The sequence below is a fragment of the mitochondrial genome of Hippocampus comes, assembly GCF_001891065.2.
Source record: "Hippocampus comes mitochondrion, complete genome".
Lineage (NCBI taxonomy): Eukaryota > Metazoa > Chordata > Actinopteri > Syngnathiformes > Syngnathidae > Hippocampus > Hippocampus comes.
The window spans coordinates 1-16525 of NC_020336.1; the positions used below are offsets into that span (position 1 = coordinate 1).

At 37.4% G+C, this 16525-nt stretch overlaps 13 protein-coding genes and 24 non-coding genes across 37 annotated transcripts, besides 1 other annotated feature; 28 read left to right on the forward strand and 9 right to left on the reverse strand. All coding sequences in view use genetic code 2, as the record gives it.

Annotated features, from left to right (window-relative positions):
- H860_mgt01 lies at positions 1-71 on the forward strand. The gene has a single exon. It is a non-coding gene; the product is annotated as a tRNA-Phe (tRNA).
- H860_mgr02 lies at positions 72-1010 on the forward strand. Its single transcript has one exon. It is a non-coding gene; the product is annotated as a s-rRNA (ribosomal RNA).
- H860_mgt02 lies at positions 1011-1083 on the forward strand. The gene has a single exon. It is a non-coding gene; the product is annotated as a tRNA-Val (tRNA).
- H860_mgr01 lies at positions 1084-2774 on the forward strand. The gene has a single exon. It is a non-coding gene; the product is annotated as a l-rRNA (ribosomal RNA).
- Positions 2775-2848, forward strand: H860_mgt03. Its single transcript has one exon. It is a non-coding gene; the product is annotated as a tRNA-Leu (tRNA).
- ND1 (NADH dehydrogenase subunit 1) lies at positions 2849-3823 on the forward strand. The gene has a single exon. The coding sequence runs from the start codon at positions 2849-2851 to the stop codon at positions 3821-3823; it is 975 nt and encodes a 324-aa protein (YP_007475054.1).
- A 1-nt stretch (position 3824) lies between these two features.
- Positions 3825-3896, forward strand: H860_mgt04. Its single transcript has one exon. It is a non-coding gene; the product is annotated as a tRNA-Ile (tRNA).
- Positions 3896-3966, reverse strand: H860_mgt05. Its single transcript has one exon. It is a non-coding gene; the product is annotated as a tRNA-Gln (tRNA).
- Position 3967: 1 nt separating this feature from the next.
- On the forward strand, positions 3968-4037 carry H860_mgt06. The gene has a single exon. It is a non-coding gene; the product is annotated as a tRNA-Met (tRNA).
- On the forward strand, positions 4038-5077 carry ND2 (NADH dehydrogenase subunit 2). The gene has a single exon. A coding segment is annotated over exon 1 (1040 nt).
- Positions 5078-5147, forward strand: H860_mgt07. The gene has a single exon. It is a non-coding gene; the product is annotated as a tRNA-Trp (tRNA).
- Position 5148: 1 nt separating this feature from the next.
- On the reverse strand, positions 5149-5217 carry H860_mgt08. Its single transcript has one exon. It is a non-coding gene; the product is annotated as a tRNA-Ala (tRNA).
- On the reverse strand, positions 5218-5290 carry H860_mgt09. The gene has a single exon. It is a non-coding gene; the product is annotated as a tRNA-Asn (tRNA).
- Positions 5291-5326: 36 nt separating this feature from the next.
- H860_mgt10 lies at positions 5327-5392 on the reverse strand. The gene has a single exon. It is a non-coding gene; the product is annotated as a tRNA-Cys (tRNA).
- On the reverse strand, positions 5393-5459 carry H860_mgt11. The gene has a single exon. It is a non-coding gene; the product is annotated as a tRNA-Tyr (tRNA).
- Position 5460: 1 nt separating this feature from the next.
- Positions 5461-7014, forward strand: COX1 (cytochrome c oxidase subunit I). The gene has a single exon. The coding sequence runs from the start codon at positions 5461-5463 to the stop codon at positions 7012-7014; it is 1554 nt and encodes a 517-aa protein (YP_007475056.1).
- Position 7015: 1 nt separating this feature from the next.
- Positions 7016-7086, reverse strand: H860_mgt12. The gene has a single exon. It is a non-coding gene; the product is annotated as a tRNA-Ser (tRNA).
- Positions 7087-7099: 13 nt separating this feature from the next.
- Positions 7100-7167, forward strand: H860_mgt13. The gene has a single exon. It is a non-coding gene; the product is annotated as a tRNA-Asp (tRNA).
- Positions 7168-7171: 4 nt separating this feature from the next.
- Positions 7172-7862, forward strand: COX2 (cytochrome c oxidase subunit II). Its single transcript has one exon. A coding segment is annotated over exon 1 (691 nt).
- Positions 7863-7937, forward strand: H860_mgt14. Its single transcript has one exon. It is a non-coding gene; the product is annotated as a tRNA-Lys (tRNA).
- Position 7938: 1 nt separating this feature from the next.
- On the forward strand, positions 7939-8106 carry ATP8 (ATP synthase F0 subunit 8). The gene has a single exon. It carries the CDS (start codon positions 7939-7941, stop codon positions 8104-8106), a length of 168 nt encoding a protein of 55 aa, YP_007475058.1.
- Positions 8097-8780, forward strand: ATP6 (ATP synthase F0 subunit 6). Its single transcript has one exon. The coding sequence runs from the start codon at positions 8097-8099 to the stop codon at positions 8778-8780; it is 684 nt and encodes a 227-aa protein (YP_007475059.1).
- Positions 8780-9563, forward strand: COX3 (cytochrome c oxidase subunit III). Its single transcript has one exon. A coding segment is annotated over exon 1 (784 nt).
- Positions 9564-9633, forward strand: H860_mgt15. Its single transcript has one exon. It is a non-coding gene; the product is annotated as a tRNA-Gly (tRNA).
- Positions 9634-9982, forward strand: ND3 (NADH dehydrogenase subunit 3). Its single transcript has one exon. A coding segment is annotated over exon 1 (349 nt).
- Positions 9983-10051, forward strand: H860_mgt16. The gene has a single exon. It is a non-coding gene; the product is annotated as a tRNA-Arg (tRNA).
- Positions 10052-10348, forward strand: ND4L (NADH dehydrogenase subunit 4L). The gene has a single exon. It carries the CDS (start codon positions 10052-10054, stop codon positions 10346-10348), a length of 297 nt encoding a protein of 98 aa, YP_007475062.1.
- Positions 10342-11722, forward strand: ND4 (NADH dehydrogenase subunit 4). Its single transcript has one exon. A coding segment is annotated over exon 1 (1381 nt).
- H860_mgt17 lies at positions 11723-11791 on the forward strand. The gene has a single exon. It is a non-coding gene; the product is annotated as a tRNA-His (tRNA).
- Positions 11792-11859, forward strand: H860_mgt18. Its single transcript has one exon. It is a non-coding gene; the product is annotated as a tRNA-Ser (tRNA).
- A 2-nt stretch (positions 11860-11861) lies between these two features.
- Positions 11862-11934, forward strand: H860_mgt19. Its single transcript has one exon. It is a non-coding gene; the product is annotated as a tRNA-Leu (tRNA).
- ND5 (NADH dehydrogenase subunit 5) lies at positions 11935-13770 on the forward strand. The gene has a single exon. The coding sequence runs from the start codon at positions 11935-11937 to the stop codon at positions 13768-13770; it is 1836 nt and encodes a 611-aa protein (YP_007475064.1).
- Positions 13767-14288, reverse strand: ND6 (NADH dehydrogenase subunit 6). The gene has a single exon. It carries the CDS (start codon positions 14286-14288, stop codon positions 13767-13769), a length of 522 nt encoding a protein of 173 aa, YP_007475065.1.
- On the reverse strand, positions 14289-14357 carry H860_mgt20. The gene has a single exon. It is a non-coding gene; the product is annotated as a tRNA-Glu (tRNA).
- Positions 14358-14361: 4 nt separating this feature from the next.
- On the forward strand, positions 14362-15502 carry CYTB (cytochrome b). The gene has a single exon. A coding segment is annotated over exon 1 (1141 nt).
- Positions 15503-15574, forward strand: H860_mgt21. The gene has a single exon. It is a non-coding gene; the product is annotated as a tRNA-Thr (tRNA).
- Positions 15574-15644, reverse strand: H860_mgt22. The gene has a single exon. It is a non-coding gene; the product is annotated as a tRNA-Pro (tRNA).
- Positions 15645-16525: a D loop.

Consider the following 16525-nt stretch of genomic DNA (forward strand, 5'->3'; position numbering starts at 1 on the left):
GCCATCGTAGCTTAAATCTTAAAGCATAACACTGAAGATGTTATTATGAACCCTAGAAAGTTCCGAAAGCACAAAGGCTTGGTCCTAGCTTTACTATTATTTACAACCAAACTTACACATGCAAGCATCCGCACCCCCGTGAGAATGCCCTTAACCCTCTTATGAGATCAAGGAGCTGGTATCAGGCACATAAAATTGCCCATAACACCTTGCTTAGCCACACCCCCAAGGGAACTTCAGCAGTGATAAATATTAAGCCATAAGTGTAAACTTGACTTAGTTAAGGTTTTTAGAGCCGGTAAAACTCGTGCCAGCCACCGCGGTTATACGAGAGGCTCAAGATAATAGAAGTCGGCGTAAAGAGTGGTTAAGTATTAAAAAACTAAAGTTAAATATCTTCCAAGCTGTTATACGCATCCGAAGACATGAAATTCATTTACGAAAGTGACTTTACAAAACTGAACCCACGAAAGCTATGAAACAAACTGGGATTAGATACCCCACTATGCATAGCCTTAAACTAAAGTATAGTAATTACAACATACTCGCCCGGGTACTACGAGCACTAGCTTAAAACCCAAAGGACTTGGCGGTGCTTTACACCCACCTAGAGGAGCCTGTTCTATAACTGATAACCCCCGTTAAACCTCACCCTATTTTGCTTAATCAATTTATATACCGCCGTCGTCAGCTTACCTTGTGAAAGAACAATAGTGAGCAAAACTAGTTATAACCCAAAACGTCAGGTCGAGGTGTAGTTTATAATAGGGAAAGAAATGGGCTACACTCATTTACTAATGAATACGGATGGTATATTGAAACATAAACCTAAAGGAGGATTTAGCAGTAAGAAGAAAATAGAGTGTTCATCTGAAATCGGCTCTAAAGCGCGCACACACCGCCCGTCACTCTCCCCAACAACAAATTTACAATTAATTAAAACCAAAATAAAATACAAGGGGAGGCAAGTCGTAACATGGTAAGTGTACCGGAAGGTGTGCTTGGAATACCAGAGCATAGCTAAAGTAGTTAAAGCATCTCACTTACACCGAGAAGTTGTTCTTGCAAATAGAACTGCCCTGATACTCAAATGCTAGCTCAAACACTAAATTCAAATAAAAATTAAAAATAACCCCTAATACCCCAAAAAACTACATTAAAACATTTTATAACCCAAGTAAGGGAGACTGAAAAGGAATAATGAAGCTATAAAATCAGTACCGCAAGGGAAAGCTGAAAAAGAAATTAAACAAATATTTAAGTTAATAATAGCAAAGATTAAATCTTGTACCTTTTGCATCATGGTTTAACAAGATAATTCAAGCAAAGAGATCTTCAGTTTGTTACCCCGAAACTAAGCGAGCTACTCCGAGACAGTCAGAACAAATGGACAAACCCGTACCTGTGGCAAAAGGTTGGGGTGAGCTCTGAGTAGAGGTGATAAACCAAACGAGCTTAGTTATAGCTGGTTGCCTGAGAAATGAATAAAAGTTCAGCCTATTTTACCCCCAAAATCAATTAAAGTATAAACAGCATAGATTTAGTTAATGATAATATAGAGTTAGTCAAAAGGGGTACAGCTCTTTTGACATAGGACACAACCTTGATTATGAGGTTAAAAATCATAAACAACAAAGTACTTACATGCCTTAGTGGGCCTGAAAGCAGCCATCAAAACAGAAAGCGTTAAAGCTCAAGCACTAATAATACTTTTAATTCAGATAAATATTTTTAAACCCATAAATAAATCAGGCCTTTTCATAATACATGAAAGCGATAATGTTAATATGAGTAATAAGAGAAGTAAAAGATTCTCTCCCTTAGCAAAAGTGTGCTTCGGATCGAACTAACACCGAAAATTAATGATCCCTATAATGAGGGAAGTGTTGTAAAAACAAATAACTAGAAAAAACAACAATAAAAATCATCCACCCCACACTGGATTGCTAACCAGGATAAACTAAAAGAGTAAGAAGGAACTCGGCAAACATAAAATATTAGCCTCGCCTGTTTACCAAAAACACCGCCTCTTGCATAATATGAGAATAAGAGGTCCCGCCTGCCCTGTGACCGCAAGTTTAACGGCCGCGGTATTTTGACCGTGCAAAGGTAGCGCAATCACTTGTCTTTTAAATAAAGACCTGTATGAATGGCATAACGAGGGCTAAACTGTCTCCTTACTCCAGTTAATGAAATTGATCTTCCCGTGCAGAAGCGGGAATTAACTCATAAGACGAGAAGACCCTGTGGAGCTTTAGATGAATAGACGAGTTTATTAATAATTAAACCTTGTAAAAGATGATAAATCTATAACCTCATCTTAATATCTTTAGTTGGGGCGACCGCGGAGTAAAACAAAACCTCCGTGAGGATTGAGATGAAAACCTTACACCCAAGAAAGTCATTTCTAAGTACCAAAATATTTGACCAACAGATCCGGCACTGACCGATCAACGAACCTAGTTACCCCAGGGATAACAGCGCAATCCTCTTTAAGAGTCCCTATCGACAAGAGGGTTTACGACCTCGATGTTGGATCAGGACATCCTAATGGTGTAGCCGCTATTAAGGGTTCGTTTGTTCAACGATTAAAGTCCTACGTGATCTGAGTTCAGACCGGAGCAATCCAGGTCAGTTTCTATCTATAATGTGCCCTTCTTCAGTACGAAAGGACCAAGAAGGATGGGCCCATGTTTTAAAACAAGCCCCTTTTTTAACCCTTGAAAAAATATTAAAGGTTAAACAACACAAAACAACCTAGAATATAACTACATGTTAAGATGGCAGAGTCCGGTTATTGCAAAAGACCTAAGCCCTTTGAATAGAGGTTCAAATCCTCTTCTTAACTATGATTACCACAATTATAACACAAATTATTAACCCATTATTATACATCATCCCCGTCTTACTAGCAGTTGCTTTCTTAACCCTTCTAGAACGAAAAGTACTAGGCTATATACAACACCGAAAAGGACCCAATATCGTAGGACCTTTTGGCTTACTACAACCAATCGCAGATGGAGTAAAACTATTTATTAAAGAACCAGTAAAACCATCTACATCTTCACCAATCTTATTTTTAGCTACCCCTATATTAGCACTCACACTTGCCCTTATATTATGAGCCCCACTACCAATACCCTATCCTGTAATTAATGTTAATTTGGGAATACTCTTTATCTTAGCATTATCAAGTCTAGCAGTTTACTCAATCCTAGGATCAGGATGAGCATCCAATTCAAAATATGCATTAATCGGAGCATTACGAGCCGTAGCACAAACCATTTCATATGAGGTAAGCTTAGGATTAATCCTACTAGCACTAATTATCTTCACTGGTAATTTTACACTACAATCATTTGGTGTCACACAAGAAAGCCTATGATTAATCATCCCAGCATGACCTTTAGCAGCAATATGATATATCTCCACACTAGCTGAAACAAACCGAGCACCATTTGATCTAACAGAAGGAGAATCAGAACTTGTTTCGGGTTTTAATGTTGAATATGCAGGAGGACCTTTCGCACTATTCTTCCTTGCAGAATACGCCAATATCTTACTTATAAATACCCTATCAACTATCCTTTTTCTAGGGACATATCATATCCCCTCAATACCAGAACTAATAACAGCAAACCTCATACTAAAAGCAACCATGTTATCAGTATTATTTTTATGAGTTCGAGCCTCCTACCCACGATTTCGATATGATCAACTAATACACCTTATTTGAAAAAATTTCCTACCTTTAACCCTAGCTTTAATTATTTGACATTTATCAACACCTCTAGCATTAGCCGGACTCCCACCACATATATAAAGGAATTATGCCTGAATACTAAAGGACCACTTTGATAGAGTGTATTACGGGGGTTAAAATCCCCCTAATTCCTTAGAAAGAGAGGACTCGAACCCCACTTAAGAGATCAAAACTCTTGGTGCTTCCTACTACACCACTTCCTAAAGTAAAGTCAGCTAAATAAAGCTCTTGGGCCCATACCCCAAAAATGTAGGTTAGAACCCTCCCTTTACTAATGAACCCTTATATTATATCAATTTTTTTACTAGGCTTAGGATTAGGTACTACAATCACATTTATAAGCTCACATTGATTACTAGCATGAATAGGCCTAGAAATTAATACACTCGCAATCATTCCTTTAATAGCACAACATCATCACCCACGGTCTGTAGAAGCTTCCACAAAATACTTCCTTACTCAAGCCACAGCTGCAGCAATAATCCTATTTGCCAGTTCTACTAACGCATGAATTACCGGACAATGAGACATTAATGAATTATCTCACCCAATATCCTCAACCATTATAATACTAGGCCTAGCCTTAAAAATTGGCTTAGCACCTCTCCATACATGATTACCAGAAGTCCTTCAAGGCCTAGATCTTACAACCGGATTAATTATATCCACCTGACAAAAACTAGCTCCATTCTCCCTATTAATACAAATAAACCTAAATAACTCAGTAATAATCACGATAGCAATCATATCAACCATGATTGGAGGTTGAGGAGGTTTAAATCAGACACAGTTACGAAAAATCCTAGCCTACTCATCAATTGCCCACATTGGTTGGATAATTCTTGTCTTACAATTCTCACCATCTCTAACACTTATCACCCTTATAATTTATATCTTTATAACATTATCTATCTTCTGCTTATTTAAAATAAACAAAACAACCTCCATCAATTCACTCGCGATATCCTGATCAAAATCACCTACTATTACCGCACTAAGCCCATTAATCCTCTTATCACTAGGGGGTTTACCACCACTTACAGGCTTTGGCCCAAAATGAATAATCTTATCAGAACTGACAAAACAAGACCTAAATATAATTGCAACAATCACAGCTTTATCTGCTCTACTTAGCCTTTACTTCTACCTACGACTCTCTTATGCTATAACACTAACCCTATCACCCAACACCACCCCCATTACTAATCAATGACGATTTAATACCAAACAACCCACCATTCACTTATCTATCTCAACAATACTATCACTAATATTACTTCCCCTTCTACCTGGTATTATGACTATTATTAACTAAGAGTTTAGGTTAATACAGACCAAAGGCCTTCAAAGCCTTAAGTAGGAGTGAAAATCCCCTAACCCTTGATAAGACTTGCAGGTGACTAACCCACATCTACTGCATGCAAAACAGACACTTTAATTAAGCTAAAGCCTTACTAGATGGGAAGGCCTCGATCCTACAATTTCCTAGTTAACAGCTAGACACTCTAACCAGCGAGCATCCATCTACTTTCCCCCGCCTTGAATAGGCGAAAAGGCGGGGGAAAGCCCCGGCAAAAATTAATTGGCCACTTAAGATTTGCAATCTTATATGTAATACACCTCGGGGCTTGGTATGAAGAGGGCTCAAACCTCTGTATGTGGGATTACAATCCACCGCTTACTCAGCCATCCTACCTGTGACAATCACACGATGATTTTTCTCAACTAATCACAAAGACATCGGCACCCTATACTTAGTATTTGGTGCTTGAGCCGGAATAGTCGGCACTGCACTCAGCCTATTAATTCGAGCAGAACTAAGTCAGCCAGGAGCTTTACTAGGGGATGATCAAATCTATAATGTTATCGTAACTGCCCATGCTTTCGTAATAATTTTTTTTATAGTAATACCAATTATGATCGGAGGTTTTGGTAATTGATTAGTTCCTTTAATAATTGGAGCGCCTGATATAGCCTTCCCTCGGATAAACAATATGAGTTTTTGATTATTACCACCTTCTTTCCTCCTTCTCCTTGCCTCATCAGGAGTAGAAGCCGGTGCAGGAACAGGTTGAACTGTTTACCCCCCATTAGCAGGCAACCTAGCACATGCTGGAGCTTCAGTAGACTTAACAATTTTCTCCCTCCATCTAGCAGGTGTTTCGTCAATCCTCGGAGCTATTAACTTTATTACCACTATTATTAATATAAAACCCCCATCAATTTCACAATATCAAACACCACTGTTTGTATGAGCAGTCTTAGTAACTGCAGTTCTACTCTTACTATCCCTGCCTGTATTAGCAGCTGGTATTACTATACTTTTAACAGATCGGAATTTAAACACAACATTCTTTGACCCTTCTGGAGGAGGAGATCCTATTCTCTATCAACACTTATTCTGATTCTTTGGACATCCTGAAGTATATATTCTCATCCTCCCAGGTTTTGGTATAATCTCGCATATTGTAGCTTATTATTCTGGTAAAAAAGAACCTTTTGGTTATATAGGTATGGTTTGAGCAATAATAGCAATCGGACTTCTAGGATTTATCGTCTGAGCTCACCATATATTTACTGTAGGAATGGATGTAGACACCCGAGCATATTTTACCTCAGCAACAATAATTATTGCCATCCCCACAGGTGTAAAAGTATTTAGCTGACTTGCCACATTACACGGAGGCTCTATTAAATGAGAAACTCCTCTATTATGAGCTTTAGGCTTTATTTTTTTATTCACTGTTGGAGGGTTAACAGGTATTGTGTTAGCAAACTCCTCATTAGATATTGTTTTACATGATACTTATTACGTAGTTGCCCATTTCCATTATGTATTATCAATAGGTGCTGTATTTGCAATTATAGCAGGATTTGTGCACTGGTTCCCCCTATTTACAGGCTACACACTACACAGCTCTTGAACCAAAATTCACTTTGGCGTAATGTTTGCAGGTGTTAACCTAACATTTTTTCCTCAACATTTTTTAGGGTTAGCCGGTATACCCCGACGATACTCTGATTATCCAGATGCATATTCACTATGAAATACTATTTCCTCTATTGGGTCTCTTGTATCCCTAATCGCCGTAATTATATTTTTATTTATTATTTGAGAAGCATTTGCTGCTAAACGAGAAGTCCTTATAGTCGAATTAGCTTCAACAAACATTGAATGGTTACATGGATGTCCCCCACCCTACCACACATTTGAAGAACCTGCTTTTGTTCAAGTACAAACAAATAACTAAACGAGAAAGGAGGGAATTGAACCCCCATTAAATGGTTTCAAGCCACCCACAAAACCGTTCTGTCACTTTCTTTATACAACTAATTAAGATATTAGTAAAATATTATACTGCTTTGTCAAGGCAGAGTTGTTGGTTAAACCCCTACATATCTTTAATAATGGCTTATCCCTCACAACTAGGTTTTCAAGACGCAGCATCACCTGTAATAGAAGAACTACTTCACTTCCACGATCATGCATTAATAATTGTATTCCTGATTAGCACTTTAGTGCTTTATATTATTGTAGCTATAGTCACTACAAAACTAACAAACAAATTCTTATTAGACTCACAAGAAATTGAAATCATCTGGACTATTCTTCCCGCAATTATTCTGATCCTAATCGCACTCCCATCTTTACGAATTTTATACCTGATAGATGAAGTAAACGACCCTCACCTCACAATCAAAGCAGTTGGACATCAATGATACTGAAGTTATGAGTACACTGATTATGAAGACCTAGCCTTTGACTCATACATAATCCCAACCCAAGACCTAGTACCAGGCCAATTCCGATTATTAGAAGCAGATCATCGTATAGTAATCCCAGTTGAATCACCAATTCGAGTATTAGTATCTGCAGAAGACGTACTTCACTCATGAGCAGTACCTTCCCTAGGAGTTAAAATAGATGCGGTGCCAGGACGATTAAACCAAACAGCTTTTATCACATCACGACCAGGAGTGTTTTATGGACAATGTTCAGAAATCTGTGGTGCTAACCACAGCTTTATACCTATTGTAGTAGAAGCAGTACCCTTAGAACAATTTGAAAACTGATCATCACTTATACTTGAAGACGCCTCGTTAAGAAGCTAAATAGGACCTCAGCGTTAGCCTTTTAAGCTAAAAATTGGTGACTCCCAACCACCCTTAGCGACATGCCTCAATTAAATCCCTCACCTTGATTAATAATTCTACTATTTACATGATTAATCTTTATTACTATTATCCCGCCTAAAGTAATAGCACATAAATACCCCAATGAACCAAATGTTCTAAGCACTAAAACATTAGAAACAACCCCTTGAAACTGACAATGACACTAAGCTTCTTCGACCAATTCTCTAGTCCCATATTTTTAGGAATCCCATTAATAGCTTTAGCTATTATACTTCCTTGAATCATATTTCCTACCCCCTCCTCTCGTTGAATCAATAATCGCATACTCACACTACAAAACTGATTTATCAACTTATTTACAAAACAACTTCTCCTCCCTCTAAATACAGCAGGTCATAAATGAGCATTAATTTTTGCATCTTTAATAATTTTCCTAATCTCCCTAAACATATTAGGATTACTTCCCTACACCTTCACCCCTACAACCCAGCTATCACTAAACATAGGACTAGCTGTACCTTTATGACTAGCAACTGTTATTATTGGGATACGAAATCAACCAACACACTCTCTAGGCCATCTACTACCAGAAGGCACACCTGTGCCACTAATCCCTGTACTTATTATTATTGAAACAATTAGCTTATTTATTCGACCTATTGCCCTAGGTGTCCGACTGACAGCAAATTTAACTGCAGGACACTTACTTATCCAACTTATTGCAACAGCAGCATTCGTGCTAATGCCGTTAATACCCACAATTGCATTATTAACAACAGTTTTATTATTCTTACTAACATTATTGGAAGTAGCCGTTGCTATAATCCAAGCCTATGTTTTCGTACTATTATTAAGCCTTTATCTACAAGAAAATGTTTAATGGCCCATCAAGCACATGCGTACCACATAGTAGATCCGAGCCCCTGACCCCTAACAGGTGCAATCGCAGCCCTTTTAATAACTTCAGGGTTAGCTATTTGATTCCACTCTAATTCGACTGTTTTGATAACAATTGGATTAATTTTACTGCTTTTAACAATAATTCAATGATGACGGGATATTATCCGAGAAGGAACATTCCAAGGACATCACACCCCACCAGTTCAAAAGGGGTTACGTTATGGTATAATCCTGTTCATCACCTCAGAAGTTTTCTTCTTCCTAGGATTCTTCTGAGCTTTTTACCACTCTAGCCTAGCTCCAACCCCAGAATTAGGAGGTTGCTGACCCCCCTCTGGAGTAATTACACTTGATCCTTTCGAAGTACCCCTTCTTAACACAGCAGTCCTACTCGCCTCTGGTGTTACAGTAACCTGAGCTCATCATAGTATTATAGAAGGGGAGCGAAAACAAGCTATCCACTCACTTACCTTAACTATTCTTCTAGGGTTTTATTTCACATTCCTTCAAGCAATGGAATATTATGAAGCCCCCTTCACTATTGCTGATGGTGTTTACGGATCAACCTTTTTTGTAGCAACAGGATTCCATGGATTACATGTTATCATTGGATCAACATTCCTAGCAGTTTGCCTAATTCGACAAATTCAATACCATTTTACATCAGAACATCACTTTGGATTTGAAGCCGCCGCATGATACTGACATTTTGTCGATGTTGTATGACTATTCCTTTATGTCTCAATTTATTGATGAGGATCTTATCTTTTTAGTACTAAGAAGTATAAGTGACTTCCAATCACCTGGTCTTGGTTAAAACCCAAGAAAAGATAATGAACTTGTTAATCACAATTCTACTAATTACAACCACCCTTTCTATCTTACTAGCTTTAGTATCATTCTGATTACCCCAAATAAACCCGGATGTGGAAAAACTATCACCTTACGAATGCGGTTTTGACCCATTAGGATCAGCCCGCCTTCCATTTTCACTACGATTTTTTTTAGTAGCAATTCTATTCCTTTTATTTGACTTAGAAATTGCATTACTTCTCCCACTCCCGTGAGGAATACAATTAATATATCCCACCAGCACATTTATATGAGCGTCTTCAGTCGTTGTTTTGCTAACATTAGGCCTCATTTATGAATGAATCCAAGGAGGATTAGAATGAGCTGAATAAACGATTAGTATAATTAAAACATTTGATTTCGGCTCAAAAGCACGTGGTTAAAATCCACGATCGTTTTATGACACCTGTGCACTTTGCTTTCTCAACAACATTTATTTTAGGACTTATAGGATTAACTTTTCACCGAAATCATTTACTCTCAGCCCTTTTATGTTTAGAAGGAATGATATTATCATTATATGTTGCTTTATCCTTATGAACACTTCAATTAAATTCGATTAGCTTCTCCCCCACCCCTATACTAATACTTGCTTTTTCAGCATGTGAAGCAAGTGCTGGGTTAGCCCTGTTAGTAGCAACCTCTCGAACACACGGGACTGATCGCCTTCAAGCCTTAAATATCTTACAATGTTAAAAATCCTTATCCCAACTGTTATATTAATCCCCACAATCTGATTTACCCCTAAAAAATGATTATGACCTTCTACATTAACACATAGTCTTGTTATTGCTTTATTTACTCTAACCTGATTAACTTGACCATCTGAAACCGCTTGATCAAATCTAAATGGGTTAATAGCAACCGATCCACTATCAACCCCCTTATTAATCCTTACATGTTGACTTCTCCCATTAATAATCCTTGCCAGCCAAAACCATACAACTAATGACCCTATTAACCGACAACGAATATATATCTCACTTCTTACATCTTTACAATTATTTCTCATCTTAGCATTTAGTGCTACAGAACTGATCATATTTTATATTATATTTGAAGCCACATTAATTCCAACTTTATTAATTATCACCCGTTGAGGTAATCAAACAGAGCGATTAAATGCAGGGACTTACTTCCTATTTTATACCCTAGCTGGATCCCTCCCCTTACTTGTTGCGCTACTAATACTTCAAAACAAAACAGGCTCCTTATCTATATTAACCCTACAGCACTCCAACCCTTTAAACCTAATCATACTAGGAGATAAATTATGATGAATAGGTTGCCTTATGGCTTTCCTTGTAAAAATACCTCTTTATGGTGTACATCTTTGACTACCCAAAGCTCACGTCGAAGCACCAATTGCAGGATCCATAATCCTTGCCGCAGTGTTATTAAAACTAGGAGGGTATGGTATAATACGCTTAATAAATATTTTAGAACCCTTATCTAAACAGCTAAGCTACCCTTTTATAATCCTAGCCCTGTGGGGAATTATTATAACAGGCTTAATCTGTTTACGACAAAATGATTTAAAATCCCTGATTGCCTACTCCTCAGTTAGTCATATAGGACTAGTTACAACAGGTATCCTTATTCAAACCCCCTGAGGTTTCACTGGAGCACTAGTATTAATAATTGCACATGGATTAACCTCATCAGCACTATTTTGCTTAGCAAACACAAACTATGAACGAACCCATAGCCGAACGATAGTTTTAGCACGAGGCCTACAAATAGTCTTACCCCTAATAGCCATATGATGATTTACTGCTAGCTTAGCAAACATAGCTTTACCCCCTCTACCTAATTTAATAGGAGAATTAATAATCATCTCATCTTTATTTAACTGATCACCCTGAACTTTAACCCTTACAGGCCTTGGAACACTAATTACTGCAGCATACTCACTATATTTATTCCTAACAACCCAACGAGGTCCCTTAACAAATCACCTACTCCATATAGAACCATCACACTCCCGAGAGCATTTAATCATAACACTCCACCTCATCCCACTCACATTACTGATTTTTAAACCTGAGCTATTATGAGGTTGAATCTTCTGTAGATATAGTTCAAAAAGAACATTAGATTGTGATTCTAAAAATAAAGGTTAAAGTCCTCTTATCCACCGAGAGAGGTCCGAAGACAACATAAACTGCTAATTTTTGCCCCTTTGGTTTAACCCCAGAGCTCACTCGAAACTTCTGAAGGATATTAGTTGATCCATTGGTCTTAGGAACCAAAAACCCTTGGTGCAAATCCAAGCAGTAGTTATGCAGTCCACCTCTTTAATAATATCCTCAAGTCTTTTAATTATTTTTGCTTTTTTAACTACACCTCTAATTTCAACAATAACAACCAAACCCCACTCACATAACTGATCTATCATTTGAGTAAAAAATTCAGTTAAAATATCATTCATAATTAGCCTCTTACCCCTTATCTTATTTATTAATGAAGGTTTAGAAACCATTATTACTACCTGATCTTGAATAAACACATCAACCTTCGATATTAGCATCAGTTTTAAATTTGACCTATATTCAGTAATTTTTACCCCCGTAGCCTTATACGTCACATGATCCATTCTAGAATTTGCATCCTGATATATACACTCTGACCCTGTTATAAACCGATTTTTTAAATACCTCCTACTATTTTTAATTGCTATATTAATTTTGGTAACCTCTAATAACATATTTCAATTATTTATCGGATGAGAAGGAGTTGGCATCATATCATTTCTTCTAATCGGATGATGGTATGGACGAGCCGATGCTAACGTAGCTGCTATCCAAGCGGTTGTATACAACCGAGTTGGAGACATCGGACTAATTTTATTTATAGCCTGAATTGCTATAAACCTAAATTCTTGGGAGATAAACCAAATATTTACACTAGCTGAAAATAAAGACCTTACCCTACCACTACTCGGGTTAATCTTAGCAGCAACAGGAAAATCAGCTCAATTCGGACTACACCCATGACTACCCTCAGCTATAGAGGGTCCCACTCCGGTTTCTGCCCTACTACACTCAAGCACAATAGTTGTTGCGGGAATTTTTTTACTAATTCGAATAAGCCCCTTAATGGAAAATAACCCTTTCATCCTAACAACATGCCTCTGCCTCGGAGCATTAACCACTTTATTTACAGCTATTTGTGCTCTAACACAAAACGACATTAAGAAAATTGTAGCATTTTCTACATCTAGTCAACTTGGTTTAATAATAGTTACAATTGGGCTTAATCAACCCCAACTAGCATTTCTTCATATTTGTACCCACGCTTTCTTTAAAGCAATATTATTCTTATGCTCAGGTTCATTAATTCATAGTTTAAACGACGAACAAGACATTCGAAAAATAGGCGGAATACACTTTCTAACCCCTTTCACCTCATCCTCACTAACTCTAGGCAGCCTAGCACTAACAGGAACCCCTTTTCTAGCAGGATTCTTCTCTAAAGATGCTATTATTGAATCAATAAACACCTCTTATTTAAACGCCTGAGCCCTTCTACTAACTCTTATTGCCACCTCATTCACAGCAATCTACAGCCTACGAATTGTTTACTTTGTAACTATAGGTTACCCACGATTTAACCCCTTATCACCAATTAACGAAAACAGTAAACCAGTTATTAATCCAATTAAACGATTAGCTTGAGGAAGTATTATCGCAGGTTTAATTATCACATCAAATATAACACCTATAAAAAACCCAGTTATAACTATACCTTCCTATGCTAAAATAGCCGCTCTAATTGTAACAGTAATCGGATTAATTACAGCCCTAGAAATAGCCCGTAATACATCAAAACAACTAAACATTTACCCCAAACAAACCCCTCACTTATGCTCCAGCATATTAGGATTCTACCCATTAATTACCCACCGTTTACCCACTAAACTAACACTTCAATTAGGACAAAACATTGCCTCACAAACTATTGATATAACGTGACTAGAAAAAATTGGTCCTAAAGCTACATCAACTATAAATCTACCCCTAATTACGACTACAAGTAACGCCCAAAAAGGTATAATCAAAGCCTACCTGATATTATTTATCCTAACCTTTACCCTTGCCATAGCATTATTAATTTAAACCACTCGAAGAGTACCACGGGAAAGACCCCGTGTTAACTCTAACACAACAAATAAAGTTAACAAAAGAACCCAAGCACTAATCACCAACACTCATCCTCCTGAAGAATATATTAAAGCTACTCCAGATATATCTCCTCGAAATATAGACAAACCTGACAACTCATCCACTGGTACTCAAGAACTCTCATACCACCCCCCATAAAAGTAAAATAAAACTAAAATCACTCCTATTAAATATAAAGCCCCATAAACTGCAACAGATCAATTACCCCAACTCTCAGGATATGGTTCGGCAGCTAGAGCGGCAGAATATGCAAAAACAACTAATATTCCTCCTAAATAAATCAAAAATAATACTAATGATAAAAAAGGCCCCCCAAAACTTACCATAACACCACAACCCATACCAGCTACAACCACTAAACCTAAAGCGGCAAAATATGGCGATGGGTTAGAAGCCACCGCAATTAAACCAAAAATTAACCCTATTAATAACAAAAACATCAAATAAGTCATAATTTTTACCAGGATTCTAACCAGGACTAATGGCTTGAAAAACCACCGTTGTAATTCAACTATAAAAACTCAAATGGCCAACCTTCGAAAAACTCACCCCATTCTCAAAATTGCCAACGATGCCCTTGTAGACCTACCTGCACCATCAAATATTTCTGTATGATGAAATTTTGGGTCCTTATTAGGACTATGCTTGGGCGCTCAAATCCTCACAGGATTATTTTTAGCAATGCATTACACCTCAGATATTGCAACCGCATTTTCTTCAGTAACACATATCTGCCGAGACGTTAACTACGGTTGATTAATTCGCAATATACATGCTAATGGAGCATCATTCTTTTTCATTTGTATTTATTTACACATCGCACGAGGGCTTTATTACGGATCATACTTATATAAAGAAACTTGAAACGTTGGAGTTGTACTATTACTTCTTGTAATAGCCACTGCATTCGTAGGATATGTGTTACCTTGAGGACAAATATCCTTCTGAGGAGCCACAGTTATTACCAACCTAATATCTGCCGTACCATATATCGGCAATGATTTAGTCCAATGAGTATGAGGAGGGTTTTCCGTAGATAATGCTACCTTAACCCGATTTTTCGCATTCCACTTTTTACTCCCATTTATTGTAGCAGCCGCATCAATAGTTCACTTACTATTCCTCCATGAAACAGGCTCAAATAACCCTGCAGGTATTAACTCCGATGCAGATAAAATCTCCTTCCACCCTTATTTCTCATATAAAGACTTACTAGGATTTGCCGCCCTCCTTATTGCCCTTACATCGATTGCCTTATTTACCCCAAACATCTTAGGGGATCCTGACAATTTCACACCAGCCAACCCACTAGTAACTCCGCCTCATATTAAACCCGAATGATATTTCCTATTCGCCTATGCTATCCTTCGATCAATTCCAAACAAACTAGGAGGTGTACTAGCCTTATTATTCTCAATTTTAGTATTAATACTAGTTCCAATTCTTCATACATCCAAACAACGAGGACTCACCTTCCGACCCTTTGGCCAACTTATATTCTGAGCATTAGTTGCAGATATAATCATCTTAACATGGATTGGGGGAATGCCTGTAGAACCCCCCTACATTCTAATCGGCCAACTAGCGTCTGTTATCTACTTCCTTATCTTTTTAGCAGCTTTACCTTTATCAGGTTGAGCAGAAAATAAAGTTCTTAAATGAAATTGCATTTGTAGCTCAGTATTAGAGCGCCGGTTTTGTAAACCGGAGGCCGGAGGTTAAAACCCTCCCCACTGCTCAGAAAAAGGAGAATCGAACTCCCACCGCCGGCTCCCAAAGCTGGTATTCTAAAATTAAAATATTTTCTGGTACATATATGAAATATTTATATATATATATATAGTGCATAATATTAATTTTCTAGAACATTTTATGTATTAACACCATTAATTTATGTTAACCATAAAATAATTACATAAAACTAAGGTAGACATAAACCACTAAAATTAGAAGTACACTAACATCTTAAGTACTGAGAGATTTATATACCTAACACAAACCTCATAAGTAATGATATACCAGGACTCCAAATACCATTAAATAAACCATTCTATGCAGTAAGAGCCCACCAACCAGTCTATTTCTTAAGGATAACGGTTCTTGATGGTCAGGAGCCCTTATTGTAGGGTTGCTACCTAAAAGGTGAATTATTCCTGGCATCTCCTCCTATTTCAGGTCCATACATTTATTAATCCGCACACTTTCATCGACGCTTACATTGACTAATGGTGTTAAACCTTCGACTCGTTACCCCCCAAGCCGAGCGTTCTCTCCACAGGGGCAGCTGGTATCTTTTTTTTTTCTCCTTTCGTGAACATTTCAGAGTGCACACGGCCCTATGATAGAAGGTGGAACATTCGTTCCTTATATAAATAATAATAATGTAATGTTAGAAATACATTACTCAAGAACCACATTAATCTCTTTCTAGAGCATAATAGATACTATATCCCTTATAAGTCGCCCCTTCTTCTGTTTTTAATAAAAAAACCCCCCAACCCCCTTAAAGCCCTAAGGTAACTAACAATCTTACAAAACTCATTAAAACAACAAAACCCCGACATTACACATTAACCTTTAATTCGTACAAACTGATGTGTATATTTAGTATTTATATGTTACCAATTTTTAAAAAATATTATGTATCAACACCCATTTATTACAATTAGCCAAGATAAAATAATAGAAG